At 41.0% G+C, this 27,158-nt stretch overlaps 1 protein-coding gene across 3 annotated transcripts; it reads right to left on the minus strand.

Moving 5' to 3' along the window:
• Positions 1-412: 412 nt before the first annotated feature.
• Positions 413-25,526, minus strand: LOC144689845 (galectin-8-like). Of its 3 annotated transcripts, XM_078557280.1 has the most exons (10): positions 25,383-25,526; positions 16,155-16,243; positions 12,762-12,972; positions 6,567-6,686; positions 5,359-5,415; positions 5,243-5,269; positions 3,637-3,725; positions 2,680-2,845; positions 1,927-2,072; positions 413-1,835 (listed from the first exon to the last, which is right to left on the minus strand). In XM_078557280.1, coding segments are annotated over exons 1-10 (933 nt in total). In that variant the 5' UTR covers positions 25,410-25,526; the 3' UTR covers positions 413-1,834. The 3 variants fall into 3 exon arrangements, with proteins under 3 accessions (XP_078413406.1, XP_078413405.1, XP_078413407.1); XM_078557279.1 differs by having other exon boundaries at positions 1,787-2,072; XM_078557281.1 differs by lacking the exon at positions 5,243-5,269 and having other exon boundaries at positions 1,787-2,072.
• Positions 25,527-27,158: the final 1,632 nt, after the last annotated feature.

Genomic DNA, 27,158 nt, shown 5'->3' on the forward strand with positions numbered 1-27,158 from the left:
GGTACCATTGGTGGGTTTAGCCCATCTCTACCAATGTTACTCCCAGTTCAAGTGTTGTAAATAAGGTTACGTTTTCCTTCACAACATTCATCCAGATTCAAAATGCAGACTGCAATTTTGTAGCCCATTACACACTTGTTGGACATTGCAAGTCTACTTTGAGTCAACATTGCTTAGCTATATGCCCGACCGACAATATTTTTGTGGGATAAACAAGTTTGAGTAAAGGGAGTTCAACTGTTCTGTTTAAATAATTTAATCCTGATCAAAAACAACAGTTTAAGAAAAGCTCAGAACAAGAGTACTGTCTGGACCACATTATCCTCTCTATAGATTAAAGATGATATGGGGTGGTGCGGGGAGAGGCATGGAAGAGTTCTGAAAAGTAAGTCAATCTAAGGTGCTAAATTAATCTCTTTAAAATTAGCAATTTTATTTACATGCATTACATTATTTTGTCAAATTATATTCAATGATCAAAAAAAAGTGCTACAGAATCTTCTTATAGTTGTAATTTCCACGAGAGTCCGTCAAGCTTTGTAGTTCAATATTTAGCAAATAGATACTCAGACAATACTGACTATTAGAACCTTACATTTGCAATGCAGTATGTCACAGCAAAGCAAACTCATGGTGAGGTCTATTTTACATTGCTCATTCACTTGCAGAGTCAGGCACTGACTCCACATAATACAAGCTGCATTTCTAAACTGTGTCTGGCTCTGGACGGAGGTGCAAGGAAAGCATTTGGACACTGAAAGCAGTCCTGAGGGGACCATTCAAGGCTGATGCAGTGTTAAAGGTCTGCTATCGAGGAAAGACTAGGGAAACTTGGGCTTTTCAGCTTTAAAGGGGAGGCATCCGAGAGGTGATTTTAGGAGATATACAAATAGTAAACTAGCATGGAAAAATAATTCTGGAAAATTATTTTAAATTGCAACAGTGGGATGAGGATTCAAACTGAAATTGGTAAATTTAGGACTCATAACAGGAAGTTCTTAATCTCTCCAAAAAAAGCGAACAGCACATAAAATTGACTCCTAGGTAAACTAGGAGAGTTACAAATCCTGGAACTGTTTAAGACACAATTGGGTTGGCAGTAGAGATTTTAATCCTTTCAGAATGATGAACAAGATGGACTGAATGGCTTTTGTAATCAGTAGTTTGTTCTTGTACAGAGAATGCTACAGCAATTTGTGAAACAGGTTGTTAAATCAGGCCAAGAAAACCAAAATGTATATTTACTTTTACTGGAGCTTTTGCAAATAATACTTATGACTATTAGACTTGTGGAACATTAAAGCTTTAATTGATCATTCATGTAAGTACATGTCAGTCAGATAAAGTATTCATCAATAAGACTTACAAGCTTTGCCAAAATCTGTTCAGGATTTTTAACAACAGTAAATTAAAAACCAACATTGCACAGCCTTTTCTGCTGAGTAAAGTTACAACAAAAGTGCAAAGTTTAATTAACCGTCTCACTTTGTTTTGCAGGTCAGAAGTTTAGTTCATTAGCAAAATATCCTAACACATCTCAACCATTAAAAATACATATTTAAAGACACTTGGTCAAGTTTGTAGGCAATTTGAATACCAAAACAAAATTTATTACACAGTTACTCGAAGCCCCTTCACACTTTTAAATAATTTTGGAAGTTTTTTTGGGGAGGGTTCTATGGAAATGATGCAATGCTCAAAATCCCATTTTCTTGTGTACTGTGTGGTTTAAATGAACTCAATAAAGCCATTCCAAAACAAAAGCCAGATCTTCAAACATCATGCAACATTACCCAAGAAATTATTTTTCTTCTTGATTTGATCTCGTACTCTTTCTATAATCAAAAACAGAATTAGAGAGGTTACGCACCCTGTTATTAGCCTGGCATAAATGTTAACTTTGAACGGCAGCTTCTCACCACCTACCAAGTCCGTACATCGAACAACTGGAGATCTCCAACCATTTCCAACGTATCAATTTTGCTCAAGTCAGTAAAACGGTGTTTATATTCCAATAAATGTTCTCCATTAACAGCAATCTTGAAGCAGTCAGAACCACAATAAATGATAACCTGGAACAAACACAAAACGTTGAGTACAAAACAGTATTAAACGAGGTAGCAAACCAATTCAGCTCCTTCCCTGTGTGTCACTATAAAGGCAAAGCAACATTGTCTTCAGGTTTTTGAAAATCAACTGACTGCCTTCTGTAAAGTTAAGACACAAACCCTCTCTACTGGACATCTAATTTCCTCAATTAGATCAGTGTTACCACTTCTACAGACAACAGAAGAGCCTTCCAATGCACAGTAATCAAGGTGATATTTAACATTTTTTCCACATGCTTTCCCCTCTTAGAATTATTTAAATTATCAGAAAGCCCAAAGACAATTTGGCTACCATGTAAAATGTTATGGTCAATGCCACTCAACTGTGGATCTAGGTTGGTTTTAAGTTAAGTATGTAAGATGCTTTTTGTCCAAGACAGAACACTGAGCTCAAACAAAAGTATTAGGTGGATTGACATTAGCTTTTCCAAGGTTTCTGTATAAATAGTTGCTGTTTACACTTTTGAGATTTTGTGATCAAAAGATTAAAAGTCAATCTTTGTTTTAAATGTTATATTTGAGTAATGCTGATACAAAGATCTTTGATTCATATTCAGACTATACAATGTACCTCAAAGTATGCATCTGGGTTAAATGGAAAACAATCTATTTTCCTCTCCTCTTCACCCCAGCTTTGGTAGAGAAACGAGTTTCGAACAAAAGCTCTCTCTTTGAAACGAAGTGCCAGGTGCAATGGAAGATCAGTGGAATCACTCACATGGAAATTAATGGCAAACCTGAAAGAGATTTACATTTATAATACAGATTCTTCTCTTCAGGATTTACCTCTATTGCCAATACTCTGGGTTCAGATATGATACAAATTAAACAATGGACTCAAAATTTAATCTGTTTAACACCGGAAAAGAGTTGAAGTAAGATTACTATCTTTAAGAACCTCAAGATCAAGACCCTCTAAGTAAGGATCTATCTGAAATATTGAATGGAAGGAAAGATGACATTTTTCATATTTATAGCTCTGGAAGGGTATTTAAAAAGACATCTCCCTCAATATTGAAATGTAGTTTTAAAACGATAAAGACGAAGTAATTGAAGTTTTGTACGAATGTCATGACTTAAAATTTAAACGGTCAAGCCCTCCTGGTTAATAGAGTCAGGAGAAGATACGTAAATTATGTATCAAAGGTAATGTGCAGGCAACCATCAGATTTCATTACAGCTGCCTAATGTCCCACCAAATGTCACAATACAATACAACTGCATTTTTTGTAACTTGATTTGACATTTTACAAACTTTGGGGATGTAACTAAAGTTGGACATCAATTTCACACTCAATTCTCTTTCATATTATTTATTACATGCTGCACACAAGGGTGCTATCTAACAGAGATATGCTGCTGCTTTAACAGAGAACTGCTCATCACATTTCTTGTGTGTAATGGAAGACAGACAGAATGCTGCTTGAACAATTATTGTACCATGACTCAAATTTAATGATGAGAGTTTCACAGTACATTTCAAGAGATAAAATGCATAGATTGTAACAGAACTATAATATTAAATTACCTGTCTGGATTCTTATCGACTTTGCCTTGAACAGTGATTACCCGACCAGGGCTCAATCCATCCTTAATTTTACCCATATAAGGCACAGCCTAAAAACCAAAGGATCTTCGAACTGTTAAAAACCTGGAACAATTAATAGTTAGATCACAGCCTAGGATTTCTAGTCCTATTCTACATGTTTTCTGCCCTGAAATGTGCTCTAACAATATGTTCCACCAGAACCCCACAGTTTTCCTTCAAAACCCCGTCAAATGGCTTGAAATGAATTTCCACACATTCACCAGTCATGCCCACCCATGTGACTTTTGTTGTGGTCGCCACCATTTTCTGAACTGACTACTGCACAAAGGCTTCTTTCTATGCCCTATAGTCCACTATTCAAAGGTCGGAGGAGGGATCTTAGTAATTCAAAGGAAAAAGGTACCCGAGGCCAATCTCCAAAAGTGCTGCCATGCAAACCCCCCCCTCCTTCCCCCAAATCTCCACCCAAGACCACCTGGCTTCCGCATGCAAATGATCCCAGCGCAAGAAACACAGCAAGTGTTAGGAGGCATTTCAGAGCCATTGGAAATACTGGCTGGCTGCAGATACTCCTCGACTGCAACTGCTAGGCAGTTGAGTCAATAGGACTTTGGTTCAATCTTAGCAATGCAAAACATCACAGCATTTGACCGTATTACTGAAACATGAATGCCAGTCAGAGCTGAGAGATCAGAATGTAATACTGTTCAATCATAGGAAAAGAAAGAGTACCTGATATGGGACAATCCATATGAAAAACCCTTTGCCTACAGGTAGAGAGCTGCATAACACTTGAGAATGTTTCTTTGAGTGCAACGGGTGGTATAACTTGCCTCAAGTCTCTCCGTTCATCACTGATCTTTTCTGACTGACCATCTGTTCCTTCTCAACTTCTCTTCCCTTCACTCCCCTCTCTTTCTATAGTCTCCCCGAACAACAGCATTAACACCAAGAAATAGAAAAAAAATGGAGGGTTGAGGAAAAAAAAAGAGAAATAAAGAACGAGAAACAAATGAGCAGCCAAGCAAAGACAAACTGAAGGGACTGAGGGGAATACCTTTCTGCATCTTGACCCCCAACACCCTGCTAAAATCATCATTCTGACTTGAGATTAACTAAATGAAAAATAAATTTTTTTGAATTACTGTTTTAAAGTGAAAATACTCTTTGGCGTTCGTATTGGCTGAGAGAGATTTCAATCAGATTCTGAGAATCTCATGTAGCTTTAAATTTGCTACCTGAATAAAGTTCAATATTGTACTGGTGGAAAAAAGTAAACACAGCAAAAAGTGAAATGGAAAGGTGGTGGTGAATAAGGTGAAGAGGGAGAAAACAAGATCTGCTACTGAGAAATGTAACCTTTGGAGACACTTTCTTGTGCTTGGATAGTGCAGTGTTGTAAAGTTTTATTCTATTGTTTTATCAATTTATAACTGTGAAGACATCCTGGCTGTTTTCTCAGTAGATGGGAAAGGAGTGAGTTGGAAACTGCTCTTATAAAGTTTCAGAACTGCTGAACTGAAGCATCAAGCATCTAAGTCAATCATTTTCCAAAAATGTTCCAAACAAATGAGTATGCACTTACCAATTGAGTCTTAGTAGGCTTTGTATGCTGTAATTCCAACAAACATTAATAAGTCAAATTGTAATAACTTTAAGGCAGAAGACAGACACTTTGAAAGGACAATTACTCAGACTTACAGTCCCACTTGCATCAGTCTTCTTTATTGGTAAATTAGAATATGGATTATCCTGCTCCTAAAGACACAGGACAGAAAATGTTATTACACTATATGGTTTTTGGATATGTTCAACAGTTACAGTACATTAAAAGTATTGAGTATCCACAGTAATGAAATTTTAGATCCCAATGATTAGAAATAAACACTTATATAATTGGTATGACCTCAGCACTAGTATGTATATTATCACAGTGTTGGGTTTGAGTAGTTTCAATGATTCCCAAAGGCCACCAGCTATAAGCACTCTTAACATCTATTTTAACTTATTTACAGGCTACGGAGAACACTTTGCCTACAAGCTTCTGACCACACTTGCTTTCCTTTTACTTTCACTTTAGACTGTCCCGGAGTCTCACATCAGGATTATGTGTCACTCCATTCTATGACATCACAAGCTACTACAGCTATCCCTTTATGGGACTTAGTCTAACATATTTTATTATACTACAGTATGATACCACCTTTATCGTTTCAATAGGGCAATCAGAATATTGAGTTGTACCACAAGATCAATTGCTCCAAGAATGTTCTACTGAAGACAATGTAGGCAGGAAGTCCAGCACTCCATTGTTACTGGACAGTCTTTTATTGTGGCTTTATCTTGAGATTTGTTAGTTTCTTATCCTAGAAGAGATCTTGCTGATGGCAATGGTCTTTTGTTGAGATCACATTTATTTACATACTAACTAGTTACAAAGGTTAAGTAAGACCAAAGCATAGCTGGAGCTACTCTCTAAGATGCTTTTCAGTAATCTTCTCTCAGTGAGTGGCATCAATGTGACATAGCTCCTTACACACATGCTCAGGAGCTAGCATTAGAGTTAACCCCTTACAGACGGCACTATATCAAAAAGAATTAGGCTTTGCAGTGATGCTTCGAACCTAGTTAAATAGGTCACCAACATTCACAAACCAAACTTACACATTTAGATAGGTTACTTATGGGACACACTGGAAGTGTATCAGTGTCCATGGGCCATTAGTCCAGCATAAGTCATCATATTGCAGAGTGAAAGAGGAACAAAGTAAAGAAAAAAATCAAGAGGAAACACAACCTGAAATAATTTTGTGACATTTGTTTCTAAAGACAATTATAAACTCCCTATTGTGACCTTAAAATCACCCAGAAATACATTAGTACAAATTGCATTTTTACTTCTTACTTACAGAACTGGTCAAGAAGGAAATTGCTTGAATTTGGACTTCACCAAAGATTCCAAGTGTGTCAACTTTTTCTACATTTATTCTGTGCTGGTAGTCCAGGAAATGTTTTCCATTAACTGCAATCTAGTGGATAAATATATATTTACAGAGTAGGTTAGCAGAGGTCAACTACAGTCACATGGAACAGTCTGAAACACGGAAGTAACACACAGAAACAGGCCAGTCAGCCCGATTAATCAGTGTCGGCATTAACCTCCTACATGAGCAAATAGGCCTAATCACATTTACTCATGTTATTCCCTTCAGCCGTTCATCCAAATTAATCTTGAACGTTAAACAAAGCAAACAAGGCAGAAACAAATGCTGGAAGTGAATTCTATTTACCTACAACTCTTTAACAAATCCTCTTCGTAATAAATCTCATGTATTTAATCTTTTATCTATAGCCCTCCATTCTAGATCCCTCCACCATCGGAAACAAGCGGTTTCTGTTTTTGCTGTCTCAGCATTTCATTAACTTGCCTCATATTTATCCATTATCACTGTCCCAACAAAAAAAAGACCCAATTTTTCATCTGTCTTTGTATTTATTTTACCAGCCAGCAACTAACTAAATTTGTGTTGCATCCTCTCTAAAGTCTCAATATCTGCACTAATTGTGTAACTGAGGTCTTAGAGTTCATGGAGGCTCATCATTACATAGTGCAAATCTGGGATGATTCTGCCCAAAGTGCGGTAGCGGGTGGGGAAAGGGAAGTTTTACCCACTGGCCGTAATGACAGCTTTTCTCGCCATATCATTCCAAACCCGCTTCATTAATCATGCATTCCTGGGGAAACACGCCGGCTCGATGACAGGGCATCATCTCATTCGCCAGCCCTGCCTTCACCTTAGGCCTTCAGTAAACCAGGGGCCATATTTAAAGGCTGCCCCTGCAAAGAGCTAGCACTCTTCAAGGGATAGGAATGTGCTGCAAACTGATGGCTGCCAAAGGGAAGAAACATGTTGCTCCTCCAGGTTTAGTGACGCCTCCCTCAAGCGCCTACTAGACGCAATGGAGGCCTGCTGCAATGTCCTCTACCCGTGTTCTGGGGAAGGCCAGCAAGGTCGCCAATCCTGCATGAGAGGCAGTGGCAGCTGTCGTCAGGGCCAATGCTCTGCAAAAGAGGACAGCCACCCAGTGCCTAAAGAGGATGAATGGTCTCATCGTTCCGCCAGGGTAAGGCACTCTTTTCATCACTCTCAACTCACACACACACAAACCCATCACACATCCATAAGGATCTCACACTTAAAGGAACAACACCAGTAATTCTCACACATACCCTCACATCTCCAACAGGCTCACACCCTCCCAAGTTCACGTCCTCATCCCATCCATGGCTCCGTTCACCACACAAACACACCATGCAGTGCCATGTGTCCTGCTCACTCTCTCTCCATCTGTTTTCATGTAGGAGAAGCTGAGCAGGGAGAGGTCTCGGACCAGGGGTGGGGTGGCCCACATTAGGCTCCTCACTCACTTTGAGGCACGTGGCATCGCACTGACTGGTGAGGACGTGGACCATGCCTGCGGCAACAGTGAGGTCGGTGGCGAACACCCACATGAGGATCCTGCACCACATCATCCCTCTCTCAACACAACTGTGAGTGCTCTCTCTCTTCCTTTTGACTCTGCTGCCATGCACTAATCATCTCTACTTTGGTTCACAGGGAGCTCTGCCAAGGGACTGACACCCTCAGTCAGCCTGTCCCTCAGTTTCATCCAGGTCCTCACCTCCAGCATTGAAGAGCTGAAAATAAGCAGCCTGGAAGATCCATCATAGCACTTACCCACACCCTGCACCAACGCAGAGCCACACACCTCAGTGGGACCTAGGTCTAGAGCAGGCTCGGGTTCACAATCTGATGGTCATCGCAAGGACACGTTTCCAAAGCAGGAGGAGGCAGATTCAGCCGAGCTCCCTGGCACTCAGAAGACTGCTGGGGAAGAGGCATCTGTAAGGTCCAAGTCAGACAACCAGCCTCTGGATTCGGCTTTCCAACTCATTGTGGAGAGTCAGCAGATGGCGGGGGAACATCACACAGAGCTGTTGGAAGCCCTCAATAGAGTGACACACGAGTTGGAGGAGTGCGTCCGCCTGCTCTCTGATGAAATCTCTATGGGAAGAATGGTGGATGCTATGGAAGCCTTGGTCCAGCAGAACGCAGAGCTGTGCGCAGACCTGCACTCCACTGCGTTAGCCATGGGCAAGTTCCTGCAGTGGCAATGCGATAGGGAAACAGGGCATCCCAAAGACCCTCCAGGTGCTCCTTCTCCTCAAGGAGTCAGGCCAGGGCCCTCGGGCACAGGAAGGGAGGAGGAGCGGAAGAGCTGGACACCCCTGGTTCATCCACTCATGGATCTCGGAGTATGTCCTCTCCCTCCAAGTCCCTTTCACTTGTGACCCCCTCAACCGCACCTTCTGTCACAACAGAGGGAGCAGTTGGCCCACAGAAGGACAGCCAAAGCAAGCCGGGGCCCCCAAGGCCTCGGCTCTCCAGAGAACCCATGCCAAAGTCATCAGAGGCAACAGGACCAACAATTGCACAGGCTGTCTCCACCCCTGCTGCAGATGTCAGGGCAGCACCTAGAAGAAGTGGAAGGCCTAGAAAAGTCAAGAAATTCTGATCACAAATGGTTTTAAGGGTGAACAAATGTTGTCACTTTATAAATTGAAAATATATTCACTTTCATTGAATAATGTGTAATGGTGCCTTTCAGCTTCACTGTTTTTTATATTGTATATCTCATGAAAAAATCCAGAATATTGTTACGACCTGGATGGGAGGAGCATGCAGTTTATCTAGCCCCACTACTCCGCAGGTTAGACCATTAGTTTAAAAGTTTAATTCATTCACCAAAATGGCCAATTATTTACTTTTGCTACTGTTAGACACAGAATAAAAGAGACTTTAACAAGGCTTCTTTCAATATATTCAGAATGATTGATTTATTATAAAACAAAACTTATTTTTTTAAACAAGTTGCTAGAATTGGTTCACATATAATTATAATCTGAAGGTATCTATCCCTTGTAAAATTACCCAGCATGCTCTCACACACACACACAAACAATGGATAAACAGATAGTGTCTCTGCATAGATGAATATTGGAGGATAGGCATTATAAAATAAAGGATAAAATTTACAGGGTTTTGACTTTGTCCATCTGGAATGCCCTCATGTGAAGATGTCTGGAGGTTCCCACAGAGCTTCGGCATGCAGGAGCACATAGCTGGATCAATCCTTCTCATGTCAGCCTCTCAGATTTCCAAAGACAGACAAGTTCCACTGAGCTGAGGATCCTTCGCTGGATACTGACAACTCCTTTATTTCAGGCAAGGCAAGGAGAAGGCGAGCTGCGTAGCTTTTTACTTTCTCAGTTCAGCCCAAACTGAATTCAAAAAACCAAATCCAAATCTTAAAGCTCATTCCTGTCATGTGATTTCCAGTAAATCACTAGCCTTTACCTTTAAACCAGTTTTTTTTTCCATCAATTAAAATAATTGCAGTACAAGCAAACACACAGCTCTACCCCCTCAGTACCATGCTGATCAGGTGATTTCTTGGAAAAATCATGCTTGCTCTGAGTCCAAAGGTGAATATATGACTTTATTGTGGAAAACAATATCGAAGTTTCCAAATAATGCAATGTCCTTCCATATTTTAAAAGAAAAATACAGTTTGCGAAGATATTATTGGAAAAACCATATAAAAAGCCCACATATATAAAATTATCAATGTGAAGTGCTGCCTTTGTTACAAATTTCCCTGTTCTTCCACAGCATAGAACCTACCTCTAGAATATAATTACAATTGTTAATTTTTTTTAACCAAAATGTATCACCTCATACCTAATAACATAGATGGAGAAAGTGGCGGATGGAAATCAAACAACATGACTTTGCAGCTTCTTCCTAAAAAATTAATTATCCCTCCTGTTTTAGTATCTGCAAATTTCACCACCATTTCCCATAGGACTATATCCAAATCATTGATATATAGTGTACAGAACTGGCCCTAGAACCACTGGGATACCATTACAAACTTCCCAGCGCTCTGAAAATTTGTCTTTATAACTCCTATAACTTCTAACTGTTATCATTCAACTGAGTACAATCCTGTCAGACTACTCAATACATCTTCATGACCTGCTCCCTATATCACCAACACTCGGGCCAAAACATGCAGGAAAGAGTCCCTATGTGAAAAGAAAGTTTCCTCTTCTAGCATTCCCAGGATCACAGTGAACAATGTAAATGGCCAAATATATATGTTCTCAGAAACGAAATGGCACAGAAATGGTGTTATGCCATGAATTTACAATGCAACATTCATGAACTCAAATTAATTTTTCTTAAGCTGTCCCACACTAAGACCCGCTTATATAAGGGGTATGTTGGCTGAATAGCACTGCACCACCTCAGGTATAACAATCAAAGTTACATCTTATGTCACATATAGCCAAGCTACTTATTAATCCAATAAATTCAACTCATTTTCCACCCATGCCCTCAAGTATTCTCATAAGATTACAGTCAATTCTGTTCTTGCTTAAATATCTGCACCAAACCAAGAACATATTAAAGAAAGAAAATGAGTTTCCATCCATTTTCCTTTGTATCAATGCATGCAGTACAAAAAAAAGGGATGGCTCCATATTATTGTTATAATTACAAGAATATGGCATATTGCACTCTGATACACTAGCCTCTCACCTGCATCCATCAATAATAATTAAAGTATCATCCAATGAGACAAGTACAGAGGCAAAAGGTGGGAATAGGGTTGCGTTCTGGAAAGGGTACTAAGATTACTGAAGATGCGGACATGACATGAATAATTGAAGGAGTTTGGAGTTCCACATTTACAAGGGAACAGGAAAATCACAGAAGTTGTTAGCTAACTGAACTTTTTATTTTAAAGAAGCATTTCATTGTATAACATACCTTTGGGTGCACCGAAAGGCTTGACATTCTTGTTTCAGTTCAGCTACCAAGCATTGTACTGATAAAGTTACATTAAATAAGAGTTGGAGCTCATGCGTTATACCTAGTTTGACAGCTAAGGTTAGATTAGTACTCAATTAAAATACATTTTTTTTTAAAACTGGTAAGTGCATTGAACAACTTGTTCAAAAATGCTACTGCAGTGTTGTTCCAGACCAGTAGTAACAGCTATCTGCAGTCCTGTTTTATATCCCAACTGGCCAAAGTGTTTCTTCACAGCTTTTGCAAGTTAGAAATATAATACAAATCCTGACACCCCCTCCCAAAGTTTATCCACCACCAAGGACATCCCACTCTGCCTGAGGGGATCCAAACAGTTCAAGGCAACTATGCCTCCTTCCACTCAGCATTTCCACTTCTGCAATATTCATTGCTGGTTCCTCATTGCCGCATTTTAAAACTGAACTACAGATCAAATATCCTTTATCCATGAATCCAAAAACCAAACACCCAAAAACTGCACTGTTTTTGAGCCTCATCGTCCTTCAGCACCGGAAGTTTGGTTGTTTGTCTGCACTGTTTACCTTGTGATTTTTCTGATGAGCTTGCCAAAAAGAAATTTATTACAGGTATCCTGTATTTATTATTCAGTGATATGTCTGACTCTTTTAGCTATTTTATTTACTTTAGACTATAGTTGCCTAGGCGTAGGCTATTGTAATGTAAGTTTGTGTATGGTATCCGAAAACCGAAATTATCTGACATCCAAATTGCAAATGGCCCAGAGGGTTTCGGATGAAGGATATTTGACCTGTACAAGGCCTCCTGTGGTGCTGCTCAGCAGTCACAAAGGCAACATCCGAAGAGTCAAGAGATGGTAAACATGTTTACCAGAAAAACTTTAAAAAAAAACCTTAATAGGCAGACAGCATTTAAGGTCAACTACAGAAGTGAACTATTGCATCCGATCTGGAGTTTGTTTAGGAATAGAGCAAATCATGTTACTTTTACAACTGCATTACGGGTTATTGAAAAATGCAGCATGATATAAAATATCTGCATTAATCGGCATCTTGTCACATCTCAATATCTTAAAACACGTCACGTAATCAGAGTGTGCTGAGATGGTATGTAGGAAAAATATCAAGTCATGTAAAATGAGTTACACAAAGCCAAAAAAATATAATTATGAAAAGCTTTCATTACCTTGAACTTGTCAACCGTTACGAAGAAAATTATTTCAAATGGCTCTCCTTTCTTGAACGGCATCTCATATTTTATTTCTTCACGTCCCCATCTTTCCAGCACCAGCGTGTTGCAAACCACGCACCCAGACTTCCGAAAACGTGGATTGAAATGCAAGGCTATGTCTGCACGTGGTTTTTCACAACTTCCACACTGTAAATCCACTTGGAATCTGTACAAAGGGTCAACAATGACATCCATTTGTACTTTTCACAATATGTAAAATAAAAAAATCAAGCTATTATCAGCTGTTAGTTTTTTCTGAAACTACCAGAAGAATGGTCTGCCTTCTACAAATTCCAAAATGTGTTCACAGAATTTAGGAAAGAATTCAAAGCATGGGTTTTTGAGAGTAGATGATACAGCTGGACTTATCAAGACCATGTACACTAGCTGGCCGTACCAATATTAAACTACTCTGCCAAGACGTTTTCCCACCTCAAACTCTGCCATTTAATAAAAATCCATTTTATTGAAGAAAATTTGCTGCCATAATCAGGAAATGGCTGGGACGTTTGGAAACATCCACAAGCAAATAATAGGGAATAAAAGCGTCAAGACAATTCTACATCCCATTTCACCCTAAAAGTACCGTAAAGTCCACTTCACTCAACATTATTCTTGCGTAAATACTGCCCAAATATAAATAAAATATTGGAGAATATTTATACAATAAAATTTTATATTCATCACTTTGCATAAAATAGGAATTTCCAGCTGCATTGTCACAGTGCAGCATCTATATTCAGTAGCATACTAAGTTAAAATTCTGATTTTTGATGAGCATTGTAAAAAGGGGGCAATTCAGAAACATGCTGCTTAGTAGCCACATCTCCTGTAGTCTGACATTTCCTGTTACCCAAAAGTAATTCCTATTTTGTGCTGGATGGGACATTTTACACTGAGCCCAAGATGGAATCAATGCATTAAGGCCACCAAACTCACATCCAGGTCAATCACATCAACTTTCCAAGCACACAGGAATATTGTTGGTACGTGGTGCAAGAATTACTACAGCTAATACTTTCCCCTCCTCCACCAATTTGAACTAAACGGAAGATTAAACAGAACAGAAAATTAAGTTCCAGATCTTCAATAGAGGTCATTACAATCGATGGATTTGTTGCAACCATGTTTATTTTCCACCGTCAGCTGGATGAATGCAAACGCCCTACCTTTAGAGTTATGCTGCAGTACATAAGAACATAAGAAATAGGAGCAGAAGACCATTCAATACGATCATGGCTGATCTTCAACTCCACTTTCCTGCCTGTTCCTCCTATCCCATGATTTCCAGAGACATCAAAATCTGTCTATCCCAGCCTTAAATATATCCAATGAAGGTGCATTCCCAACTCTCTGGGGCAGAGAATTCCAAAGGTTCACAACCATTTTGAATGAAGAAATTTCACCTCATCTCAGTCCTAAATGATCGGCTCCTTATCCTGAAACTGTGCCCCCTTGTTCTAGATTCCCCAGCCAGGGAAACAACATCTCCCTGTCAAGCCTCTTCATCATCTTAAATGTTTCAACAAAATTACCTCTCATTCTTCTAAATTCCAGAATCCATCACACTAGGCAAACAAACAAAAAGGAAGGTGCCAATCCTTCAATTGGCAAGCTGGAACATCAGGTCCCATGCATACGGGACTGACAGGCGACTTGCAGCTGGTCAGCTGGCACGCAAGACAGCTGTGACCGACATGGAACTTGATAGGCTGAACATGGACATAGCATCTCTGCAAGAGATCAAGCCCGCCAAGAGCAGGTCACTGAAAGAAAAACATTACACGTTCATCTGGCAGAGAAAGAGTTCAGGGGAGACACGTGAGCAAGGTGTAGGCTTCGCTCTAAGGAACTCACTATTCTTAATGACAGAAACCCCTACAAATGGTCCTGAACATGTTCTCTCCATCCGCCTCTCAGCTCAAACTGGGCCAGTTAACTTCATGAGTATCTGCTCCAATGCTGTGCTCCACCACAGAGGCGAAAGACCAGTTCTATGAGGAGCTTGACACTGCCAACAGCAGAATCCCCAAGTCAGGACGTTTTTGCCTAGTTGGGGATTTCAGCGAAAGAGTGGGTGCAGGCAATGAGACATGGCCCTCTTGCCTCGGACATCATGGCCTAGGAAAGTTAAATGAGAATGGACAGAGGCTACTTGATGCTGCTATCACTTGCTTCGTATAACTAACACCTCCTTTCAGCACAAGCCATGCCACAAGATGTCCTGGATACATCAAAGATCAAGGTATTGGCACCTGCTGGATGTGGTTATCACCAGGTGTGATTCTCTGAGCACATTCTTAACATACACAGCAGATGTATCCTCGACATCTCTTGGCAGGACAAGGTCACCAACTGAGAGGTCCTGGAGCATGCTAACTCCATCAACTGAGTTAAATCAACGACGCCTGTGCTGGTTCAGTCACTTTCATCGGATGGATGGCGGCTGTATACCCAAAGGTCTTCTGTATGGTTAATTGGCCACTGGGTCACAACCTCCTGGGCACCCATATGTCTGCTACAAGGACACCTGTAAGTGAGATATGAAGATGGCAGATATTGGCACTGACAGTCGATGACGGCCACAAGCTCTGGAAGCTGACTGTTTGGAAGGGCATTGGAAGAAGCAAGCCCAAACACAAAGCTCAGCTGGCCAAGAAGAGGACCCAGAGAAAACAGAGCCCAGCAAATTGTGTACCTTCTCAGTCTTCCTCTGCAGCAAATGCAGCAGAGACTGCCATCAAAAGTGGGGGTCCTGAACCACACCAGGCAATGTTAAACACAGAGTTGACAACCACAGCACAAAGCATCATCTTATGAGACAGAAGGCTGCCATAGCCTGAACTTTTAACTCTGGACTTCCAAGTCTCCCTTCACTCAAACCTCCTCCCCTCTTGTCAGTTTAAAGCCATTTTCCCTACCCTGACCATATTTGCTGCTGTACTCTTATGTTTGTATGCTCTGTCCCTTCCTGTCACACTCTGGTCACCATTACCCATATCGCTACACTTCACTGTTACCTTGTCCTTTCCCTTTAACTTGGCTATTTGACACATTTGACTTGTGTGTTCAGAATGTAAATTTACGACTCCAATCAAAGATGAAGGGGTAGCGATTGACTTCAACAACCTTTGTCAGTAAAATCAAAGGAAGAGCATCATCCCCAGAATGCTAGGATGGTTTAAATGAATGTATGTATGTATGATTCTTTTTAAAATAAAGTTTATTAGCTACTTCTAAAATTGTAAATTCCTGCCAAAGAAAAATTCTCAGCAAGTGTAGATTTGACTGTACTGTTCACTGTATAAAATTTTCTTTCCAGTGTAGATTTTCGCCATGATGTTTTACCTTTTGCTTTCTTTGGGCACCATTCCCTGTACTGCTATCATCTGCCCTCGATGCAAGCCACCTAAGATTGCGCCATTGTATGGTATAACCTATAAGAGAAAATTACAACCAAGCTTAAAACATAAAAAAAAAGCACTAAAGATCAATAATATTTGGATTAGTTCAGTGCTACTTGCAGTACTACTACAATATGTTTAAATAACTATTTGGTTATATTTGGAATACAACGGAGTTTGTTTCAAAAGTGCAACAATGCTGAACATCAACTATGCCATAAAAGGATAATAAACAATACAATGTTGTATATTCTTTTGGTCAGGCCACATCTGCAGTAAAGTTCTAGTTGCTGCAACTTAAGGGGGCTGTCCAGGTCTTGGGAGAAAGTGCATAAGAGAGCAACAGAGTTGATCCTTAGTGTCAGAGGGAAGAGCCATGTTCTTTCAGAATTGAGTAAAACATAGAATAATCATCATGCAGGATTTCAACTACCCTGATGTTAATTGGGCAGAAGGGGCCGATAAAGGGGGTAAGGGAATGAAGCTTCTACAATGTGTAGAGGATTCCATTCTGAACCAATATGTAAAAAATCCAATAAACGTAGATTCGCTATTCAGTCTAATAATGAAGAATGAACCAGAGCAGATTAGAGAAGTAAAGATAGGAAACTTCCAGGCAATAGTGACCATAATATAACATCACTTTAAAGTGATGATAGAGAAGGAGTTAAGTATGATGAAACTCAAGTTTATGGATTGGAGAAAAGCTGATTCTGAGGAGGCTGAGAATAGAACTTGGAAAAATAAAATTGGCAACAATATTGACGAACAATGGTGTTGAACAACAATGTTTAAAACATTGTTCACAAATAAATAACAAAAACAGAGTTCAACAAAGTGCAAGAAAAATATATTCCATTAAAAGGGAAGAACAAACTGAACACTAGTGGGATGCCATGGATGAATAAAGACAGAAAGAAGCAATTGAGGGTTAGGAAAGGGTGCACAGACAAGCAGAAGAGGGCATAAGTGAACATACAAAGAGATTAGGAGCGAAGTCAAAAAAACAATTAGGGAGGGAAAGAATACCTTTAAAATTAAATTATTAAGGAACATAAAACAAAATAGGAAAATATCTTACAGGCACATCAATAAAAAAATGAAGGCTATGATGGGAATAGGACCAATAAAGGATAGACAGGGAGATAGAATAAGTACACATGACATTGAATAATGAGATGAGATCAGTAATGAGAAAAATGCATTTAAAGTAAAAAAGATGTGTTGAATAAACTAGCCAAACTCGAAAGAGAATAAAGCCCCTGGACCAGATATTTATATCCACGTATTTATAAAAAATCTAGGGAAGAGATAGCAGAGACATTACTACTCAGATTAAATAATTGGTTAGAAAAAGATGTAGTGCCAGAGGACTAACAGATAGCTAATGTAATTCCTATATTTAAGAAGAGGGAGAGGACATGTCCAGGGAATTATAGACCAGTCAACTTATCAGTGGTAGGAAAAATAATGGAATCCTTACTAAATGCAGATAATAGAAGAACATCTCAAAATAAAAATACAATAATGAGTAGTCAGCATGGATTTCAAAAGCTAAAATTTTACTTGTCCAACTTGATTGAAATTTTGAGGTGATGACAGAGAGAATTGTCATTGATTATGCAGTAGATACAATTTATCTGGGTTTTCAAAAGGCCTTTGATAAGGTGTCCCATAATAGACTAATGAATAATATCAAAGAATGTGGAGTCAGGGGACAAGGGGTAGAATATGAATTGCTAGCTAGCTTCATGACAGAAAGCAGAGAGTGGGAATAAAGAGTAGTTATTCAAAGTGGTGAAAGATGGGAAGTGGTGTTCCACAAGGATTAGTGCTGGGACTACGGTTGTTCACAATTTATATAAATGATTTGGACTTTGGAATCAAAAACACAAATTTCAAAATTTGCAGATTACACCAAATTGGGAGGATAGTCAACACTGAGGAGGACTGCAACAAATTGCAGGACATTAAGAAACTTGCAGAATGGGCAAATAATTGGTAAATGAAGTTTAACACAGACAAATGTGAAGTAGTACATTTTGGTAGGAAGAATAGGGAGGTCACATAGTACATGGGAGGTGCAAGTCTAGGTGGGGTAGAGGAACAAGGGAATCCTGAAGTACAAATACATCAATCACCACAAGTTGTGCCACAGGTTGGAAAGGCCATAAAAAAGCAAACCAAGAACTAGGTTTCATCTCTAAAAGTCACAGAATGGAAAAGCAGGGAAGTTATGCTCAACCTGTATCAAACTTTTGGTAGACCACAAAAGTACCATGTGTAGTTCTGGCCACCATGTTATAAAAAGGATAGAGGGGTACTGGAGAGGGTGCAGAGAAGATTTACAACAATGATACCAGAAATGTATGGGTATACATAATGGGAAAGGGCTGACAGGCTTGGTCTCTTCTCGCTTGAAAAAGTGGATACAGAGAGAACGTTTCCTTTTGTGGTGACATAGTGGTATTGTCATTGGACTAGTATTTTGGAGACCTAGGGTAATGCTCTGGGGACCCAAGTTCGAGTCCTACCACACAGATGGTGAAATTTGAATTCAATAAAAATATGGAATTAAAAGTCTGATGATGACCACAAAACCATTGCCGATTGTCAGAAAAACCCATCTGGTTCACGAATGTCCTTTAGGGAGGGAAATCTGGCGTCCTTATCTCGTCTGGCCTATATGTGACTCCAGACCCGCAGCAATGTGGTTGACTCTTAAATGCCCTCTGAACAAGGGCAATTAGGGATGGGCAATAAATGCTGGCCAGCGACGCCCACATTCCATGAACAAATAAAGAAAAAGAAATCCAATAGGGAATTCAGAAGAAACTTCTTCACCCAAAGAGTGGTAAGAATGTGGAACTCGCTACTACAGGGAGTGGTTGAAACAAACTGTATAGATGCATTTAAGGGAAAACTAGACAAGTATATGAAGGAGAAGAGAGTAGATGGGTACAATGGTAAATTTAGATGAGAAAAGATGGTAGAGGGTTTGAGTGCAGCATAAACACCAGCATGGACTAACTAGTTGGGGTGGTCAGCCTGTTGCTGTACCATATATCCCATGTAATCTTTTGTAAGTTCTTCAGTCTTGAAAAAGAGGCAAGTCACAAGAGGCGTTGTGGAGGTGTATGACGAATTCTAAACAAGATGGAGAAAGCAAACCCATGCAGAAGAGGCAAAGATTCAGGATTGAACAGTACAATTTTAAGAACCACTCCTTGTTACAGGGGGTCACCAGTAGCTGACTGAATTAAGTCAACATGAAGAGTGTTAGGGCACAGGATGCATTTGAGGAACACCTAGATGTTGCAATAGAAACTTGACAAATACTGAAATTCTGATATTTGTTATCCACCTCAGCCCCCGCCTGCAGGAATTAAAATCAAGGTTTAAACCGTTGAAGCAAAAAAATAAGTGCAATAGAAAAGCAATATGCCCCAAGCACCTTTGAACAGCAACTAGACAGGTGAATTGTGTAGAAATAAAAATTAGGTGAAACAATCTGTACAAAGTGACATCAAGTCTCTGAGAAAAGGCAGACACAGACTGCTGAAAAAAATTTCTGAAAAAAATGGCAAGTTCTCCAGCTGTAAAAAAAGGTTAAAATAGATTCAGTTCTGGCTTAGGATGAATTACACAGCATTGAATTCTAAGTAATAAGGCTTCCAGTAAATTCACTCATAAGCTAGTCACAATGTTATAGCTTTAGGGGAAATGCTTCCAAAACATAATTTCAAACATTTCCGTTGACAAAAGGAGCAAAGAATTTGAATTTGTATCATGCCTTTCAAGACATTAGATGTCCCAGGGTAATTTACAGCGAGAGTATTCATGATGTGTAGTCGCTGTTATAATTTCGGGAATGCAGAAGTTGCTTTCGCACACAGCAAAGGTTTAAAAAAAAGGCAATAAGACAGCAAGCACATCAACTGTTTTTAGGTGTTGCTTGAGGGACCCTGGGAAAACCACGCTATTCTTCTTTGCCATGGGATCATTTACACCCACCCAAGATGGAACACAGACCTCGGCTTATAATCGCTGCCAAAAGGCGATACCTTCGACGGGGCTGCACTCCCTAAATAGTGCACTGCAGTGTCAGCCTGGATTTTGTGCTCAAGTCTTTGCCATGTTTTGACGATAAAAACATTTTATGGACAGCAAAGTAATATCTCCTAGCTTAGATATTGGTTTTAATCTCCTGAATATTGAAGGATACTCCTGAAGTACAAGTCTACCATGCTGCAGAGTTTAAAAAACACTAGACTAAGCTTCTAAAAAGCAAAACGCAAAACAGGGTATCAAAGAGAAACCAAAAATTTGAGGATTTAATTTTTGGCAAATTGCCGAGCAAATGAATACAAGATGGTACATTAGAGATTAACTTCCTCTAATTTCTCACTCCTAGGGCATTGGTTCACACAAAGTTATGAATTAACTATGAATTAGCACAAATGTAAGCTTGCATCCCATAACAACTTGGATGGGGAAGGCAGATACAACTTGGCAGGTATCCATAAATTTGAATATAGTCTAAGACAGGAAATATTAGGCCTGGATTGTGCAGTGGTAAAGACGGTGTCAGCATTCACCCTCATAACCCTGTTCAAACTAACAGGAACATCAGGAGTACGCACAATAACGCAGAAATCTTGAAGTTGCGGATTCTGTGCCTCTCCACTGGTTGGGCAGAATTTTTTGCCTGTTGGGCAGGTGGGCCCGACCCAATTTCCAGCGGGCAGGGAGTCGATCCCCACCAATGAAGCGGGCCGTGCCGCCATTTTACGTGGGCGGGCCAATTAAGGCCCGCCCAGCGTGATGTCCGGCGGGAAGCGCTATGCACTTCCTGCGTGGGCGGGAGGGATTCCCTAAAAGCGAGAGTGCGCTCTTTTGCGCATGCGCACGAAAGAGTGCACATCTCCCTGAGGCTACGTGCAGCCTCAGGGAGATTGCTTCCACTTTGATAAATATTAAAAATAGAAAAAAAAAATTTCCCTAACATGTCCCCCTCATGTGACAATGTCACACGAGCTGGGACGTGTTCATAATTTAAAGATTAACTTTATTAAAAATTTTAACACCCTGCATGAAACCTCATCCCGCCTGTGGATAAGGTTTCATGTTTTCTCTATTTGCCGCCGGGGCTCCTTGCCTGCCCGTCCAACCTTAAGGTTGGCCATTGAGAGGTCGGCGGGCCCGCAGCTGATTTTGCTGCGGGTCCGCCTTCCTGAAAATTTAAATGGGGCGGGATGACGTCAGCGGTTCCGCCCGACGTCATCCCGCGTCGACGAGCGGGCCGCGCCCCCTGCTCGCTGACGGCAAAATTCTGCCCGTTATATTTAATTCTCTGACACTGACATTATTTCAGGGAACATGGCACCAGTGTGAATTTCGATTAATTGACCACTTCTTAACAAACTTTCTTTGCCAAAAGATCTTGGGGCTTGTGTGAAGATGCCCAAGGAGACTCCTCTGATATTCCCAAATATTTAATGAGACCACCATTATACAGGAAGAAAGATTTCTCTCCATGGGGACACGGTAGCGTAGTGGTAATGTTGCTGAACTAGTACAGGTAATCCAGAAACCCAGGCCAATGCACCAGAGATATGAGTTCAAATTGCACCATGGCAGCCAGGGGAATTAAAATTCAATGAATAAATCTGAAATGAAATGTTAGCCTCCATTACGGACGATCATGGTTCACTCATGCCTTTCACGGGAGGAAATCTGCCATCCTTACCCGGTCCGGCCTACATGTAACTCCGGACCCACAGGAATCTTAACCGCCTCTTGAAAGGGCCTAGAAAGTCACTCAGTTGGATCAAAAAGTTGAAGAAAAGTTGAAGAGTTTGTTGAAGAACAGCACTGTGGGTGTTCCTACGCCACATAAACAGCAGTGGTTCAACAAGGCAACACGCCAGTACCTTCTTTGGGGCGATCAATAAATGCTGGCCTTGCCAGCAACATTCTCATCTCAAGAGCAAATTATTAAAAACACTTTCAATAAACCTCTGAGAGACATAGGTATGAAACTATTCAACTCCCTTCACAGTTATTTGATTTTTTTTCAAAAAAGATGTTCAAATTTAATGTCATTTAATCCCATTTACATGCATATGACGTGGTAAAAGTAATTTTCAATCCTTTTCAACATTAAAGATAGGTTAAGTGACTGGGCAAAAATTTGGCAGATGGAGTATAATGCGGGCAAATGTGAACTTGTCCACTTTGGTAGGAAGAATAGGAAGGCAGCATAATATTTGATTGGAGATAGAACCATAGAAATGTTACAGTGCTGAGAAAGAGGCCATTCAACCCATCAAGTATGCACTAGCCAAAAAGATAAAAAAGAAACTAGCCGCTCGTTTTAATCCCACTTTCCAACACCTGGTCCGTAGCCCTGCAGGTTACAGCACTTCAGATGCAGACCCAGGTACCTTTTAAATCAGTTGAGCATTTCAGCCATTAATCACCAACTTAGGCAGTGAATTCCAGATGCCCACTACCCTCTTGATGAAAAAGGTTTTCCTCATGTCCCCACTAATCCTTCTAACAAACAAGTTAAATCTATGTCCCCTGGTAATTGACCCCTGAGCTAGGGGAAACAAGTCTTTCCTGCCTATCCTATCTAGGCCCCTCATTTCAGAACTCTGCAGTACAGGAGGATCTGGATGTCCTGGCACATGAATCATAAAAAGTTAGTATGCAGGTATAGCAAGTGATTAGGAAGACAGATGGAATGTTGTTGTTTATTGCAAAGGAAATGGAATATAAAAGTAGCGATGTTTTGCTACAGTTGTACAGGGTGTTGGTGAGACCACATCTGGAGTACTGTGCCCAGTTTTGGTCTCATTTAAAAATGGATATAAATGCATTAGAAGCAGTTCAGAGACGGTTTACTCAACTGATTCCCGAGATGAGGGGGCTATCCTATGAGGAAAGGTTGGGTAGGCTGGGCTTGTATCCATTGGAGTTTAGAAGGTTGAGAAGTGATCTTATTGAGACATAAAAGGCCCTGAGGGGACTCGACAGGGTGGATGCTGAAAGGATGTTTCCCCTTGTGAGAGAGAGTAGAGCCATGGCACACCATGTAAAAATAAGGGGTTTCTCATTTAACATGGAGTTGAGGAGAATTTCTTTTCTTTCAGAGAGTCATTAAACCCTCTTTCCCGGAGAGTGATGGAGGCTGGGTCATTGAATATTTTTAATGCAGAGGTAGATAGATTTTTGACTAACAGGGGAGTGGGAATGTGCAGTTGGGGTTGCACTCCCATCAGCCCTAATCTTATTGAATGGTGGAGCAGGCTCGAGGGGCCGGATGACCTACTCCTGCTCCTAATTTATGGGCAGGATTTTCCCGTCAGCGAGCGGGCCCCGCCCCCCACTCACCGACGCGTAAAATGGAACTCCCAACGTCACCGCGCCCTATTTAAATTTTCCGGTAGGCGGGGGCGAAGCAAAATCAGCTGTGCATCTGCCGACCTGTCAGTGGCCAATTCAGGCCACTGACAGAGTAATTAAACTAATTAGTGGACCTGCCCGTCCAACCTTAAGGTTGGTGGGCAGGCCAGGAGCCCCGGCAGGAATTAGATAAAGCATGAAACCTCATCCACGGGCAGGATGAGGTTTCATGTAGGTTTTTTAAAATTTTGATAAAGTTTTTGTAAAAATTATGGACATGTCCCAATTCATGTGACAGTGTCATATTAGAGAAATTTTATTTATCTATTGTTAGCTTTTATACATTTACAGCCGATCTCCCTGAGGCAGCACTTAGCCTCAGGGAGATGAGTGCGCTCTTTTGTGCGCATGCGTGAAACAGCACATGCTCGATTTTGGGAATCCCCCCCGTCCGCACAGCACTTCTGTGTGGACACCACACTGACAGGCCATGTAAAATGGCACCGCGCCCCCAATCAGAAGCGCGCCTGCCCTTCAACTTCACCCCCGAGGGGGGGAAATCCTGCCCCATATGTTTGTTATGTTCATATGTGAGGGAGAAAAACACTTCTCCTACTCGTGACCTTTACTTTCTACAGTGGCGGCTTCTCATCACTGCCCCACATGTTCTGACATTTACCACCATGAAACTATGCTGCAGAGATCTCCTCGGACCTGTGTCATGGAGAAATCTTCTGGTCTTTATGAAATTTTCATCTGGACCATCGCATTTGGGTCTGTATTCTCTCGAGTTTTGAAGAGTAAGAGGTGATCTCACTGAAACTTACAAGATTCTTACAGGGTATGACAGGGTGAGTGTCGACAGGGTGTTCCCCCTGACTGGTGAGCCTAGAATCAGGAGACAGTCTCAGAATAAGGGGCAGGCCGTTTAAGAATGAGATGAGGAGGAATTACTTCACTCAGAGAGTGGTGAATCTTTCGAATTCTCCACCCCAGAGGGCTGCAGAAGCTCAATCATTGAATATGTTCAAGGCAGAAATGGATGATTTCTGGAGACTATTGACAGCAAGGGATGTGGGGATAGCACGGGAAAGTGGCATTGAGGTAGATGATCAGCCATGATCTAATTGAATGGCGGAGCAGCTTCGACGGGCTGAACGGCCTACTCCTGTTCCTATGAGGCAAGTGGGTAATTTTGGTAGCAGTCAAACGCCACTGCTTCATTGCTGAGCGTAAAATAAAGGCCATTAAATTGTCCCACCTCAGCCAAAGGTCAGAGATATGCTATGTACAAACACCCAGCTCGCCTCCCTCTCACCCTGAAATGGTCCAATCAGTGCCACGAAGGCAAAAACTAGCCCGAAGTGAGAGATAGAGACTGATTTCTATGGAAGGATGGGCTGGAGAGCCAAGTTACCTCCCTCGTCAGTAATTGTTTCTTAGCTAAGTAATTGGTAGTCAGAGGTTAGGTTATTAACTTTACTATAAACACTCAGCAATGACTAAATTCCAAGAGACAACGTTTCTCCCACTGGCCTATACAAGGCCTAGTACTGACAGCTAATATACGCAAAGAGGGTCTTTGGAGAAGTAAAGGCTGTGAAAGCCGCTTCAAAGGGTCGGCCGAACGGCTGTAGACATAGTTATTGTTCATCTTTACGGAGAATGAACCATTCCTCTTCATGAGAAGATTCATACAGCGCAGAATCCCTGTCTACACGCGCGCGCACACACACAAAACACGCCAACGCTGAGTCCTCACCGGGTTAAATATCGTTAAATCAGACATTTGGAGACTTGTTCACGGATAACAATCAACACGAAACAGAAATGCACCAACTCCCAATAAAACCGCTCCGCACCCACACAACACAATCACAGAACGTCGCGGGTGTAACAATTATCCAATGGTCCAATGGGAGGCCGCAGCAAGAGTGATTGACAGGCCGGCTTCGCCTGGCGATTGGCAGATGGGAAGCGGTGACTTCCGTGTTTGACGGAGACTTACCGCAGGACAGATGAGTCAATATGAGACAACCTGCATTGTCAGGGATGACAGTTCCATTTTACCTTGTTTTCCAGTTGAAGAGATGGGTCTGCAATGTGCGGACCGTGGAAGCACGTCCCTTGCTGGGGCACCTTAATATTTTTACTATAACAGCACTTACCTGCAGGTGTGCATCTGGCCATGTGTTCAATTGATAACACTCTCGCTGCTACCTCCTGCCAAGCATGCTGCATTGCCATTCTTTCAGAGACAAAGGAGGGACGGGAAGATAGAACAGAAGGTATTAATCGTTGTGATAGGGTGGAAGGTAAGAGGGATTAAGTGATAAAAAGGGATGATGGTGCAAGGCAAAATTGGGATGGTAATGGATCAAGTAAAGGAACAAAAAATGGTCTAGAGGGGGTGTAAAGGGAATAACAAAATCATTACCAACATTTGCTCTCCAAAAAAAAATGGGAGCAGTGGTTATGATCCGAAATTGCTGAGCTCAGTGTTGTGTCTGGTAGGCTGTAAAGGGCCTAATCAAAAGATAAGATGCTCTTCCTCCAGTTTCCATTGAACATCAATCAAACTTTGTAGGAGGCCAAGGACAGAGAGGTCAGAGTGGGAATGGGGGAGAATTAAAATGACAAATGACCAAAAGCTTGGGGCCATGTGTGCAGACTGAACAGAGTTGTTCCACAGAGAACCATGTCAAACAGCCTGTTTTATGGGACGTGCCAAATGTCTCCTAGACTCCAAATAGAGAGTAACCACAGCCTTGCTCTTATCTAGCAGATTTGTAATCTCATTCGAGAAGTAAATTGAATTAGATTTTCTACCTGGTGACAATGGATGAGATGAAAAAGCCTTCTTTGTTATCTATTCAAATTTCCTCCTGACTGCCACACCCTTCTCTTGACCTTTATATCAAACAACTTTGCCATTGAACTCTGTTTGAACTCACTGTGGGTCCCCTCAATTGCACTTACCTCATAGTTACAACCCTTTTAATTGTTTGTGCACATTTTTGGAGAAATTAATTAATTTGTCAGCTTGCCAATGCTGTGCATAATTCAGGACATAGTTCCTTCTACCTAGCATCAACAAAATCACATCCTGATGTCTGGAACAACCAATAACCAAGAATAATTGCTGCCATTTCATATGCACGAGTATAGCAGTCTCTTCAATCAGGTGTTAGTATTTAAAGCAGCCCCTCTGTTCCTCTACTTTAGCTGTTGGTCTGGGCATTGATCCTTCTGTTGAGTGTAGGGCCTGGTCCTGGCTCACCTCCTCTCTTGTCACACTGTGCTCTTTTGACAAAAGAAGAAGAATTGATTGTGGTAAAATTGTATACTACAATAGTTAAACCAACAGTCTGCAGTCAAGTGGTGGCAGTAAAGTCTGGTGTAAGGGCATGAAATGGCACCTCCAACATTGCAGTACTACAGTGAAGTGTCAGCTGAGATTATGCAAAGCTGTCAAATTTCTCTTGGAACGTAGACAAAGAATTAAAGGGTTGTAACAATAAGGTACATTGTGATTGAG

Source organism: Cetorhinus maximus, chromosome 14 (genome assembly GCF_964194155.1).
Source record: "Cetorhinus maximus chromosome 14, sCetMax3.hap1.1, whole genome shotgun sequence".
Lineage (NCBI taxonomy): Eukaryota > Metazoa > Chordata > Chondrichthyes > Lamniformes > Cetorhinidae > Cetorhinus > Cetorhinus maximus.

Excerpts from the sequence above, each read along its gene's own strand:
- LOC144689845 (XM_078557279.1), bottom strand. The coding sequence starts at position 25,409 with ATGTCTGATTTAACGATATTTAACCCG. Across the intron at positions 2,846-3,636 it reads GTCGATAAGAATCCAGACAG|GTTTGCCATTAATTTCCATG; the intron begins GTAATTTAATAT and ends AATCTCTTTCAG. Across the intron at positions 2,073-2,679 it reads ACCCAGATGCATACTTTGAG|GTTATCATTTATTGTGGTTC; the intron begins GTACATTGTATA and ends TGTTTGTTCCAG.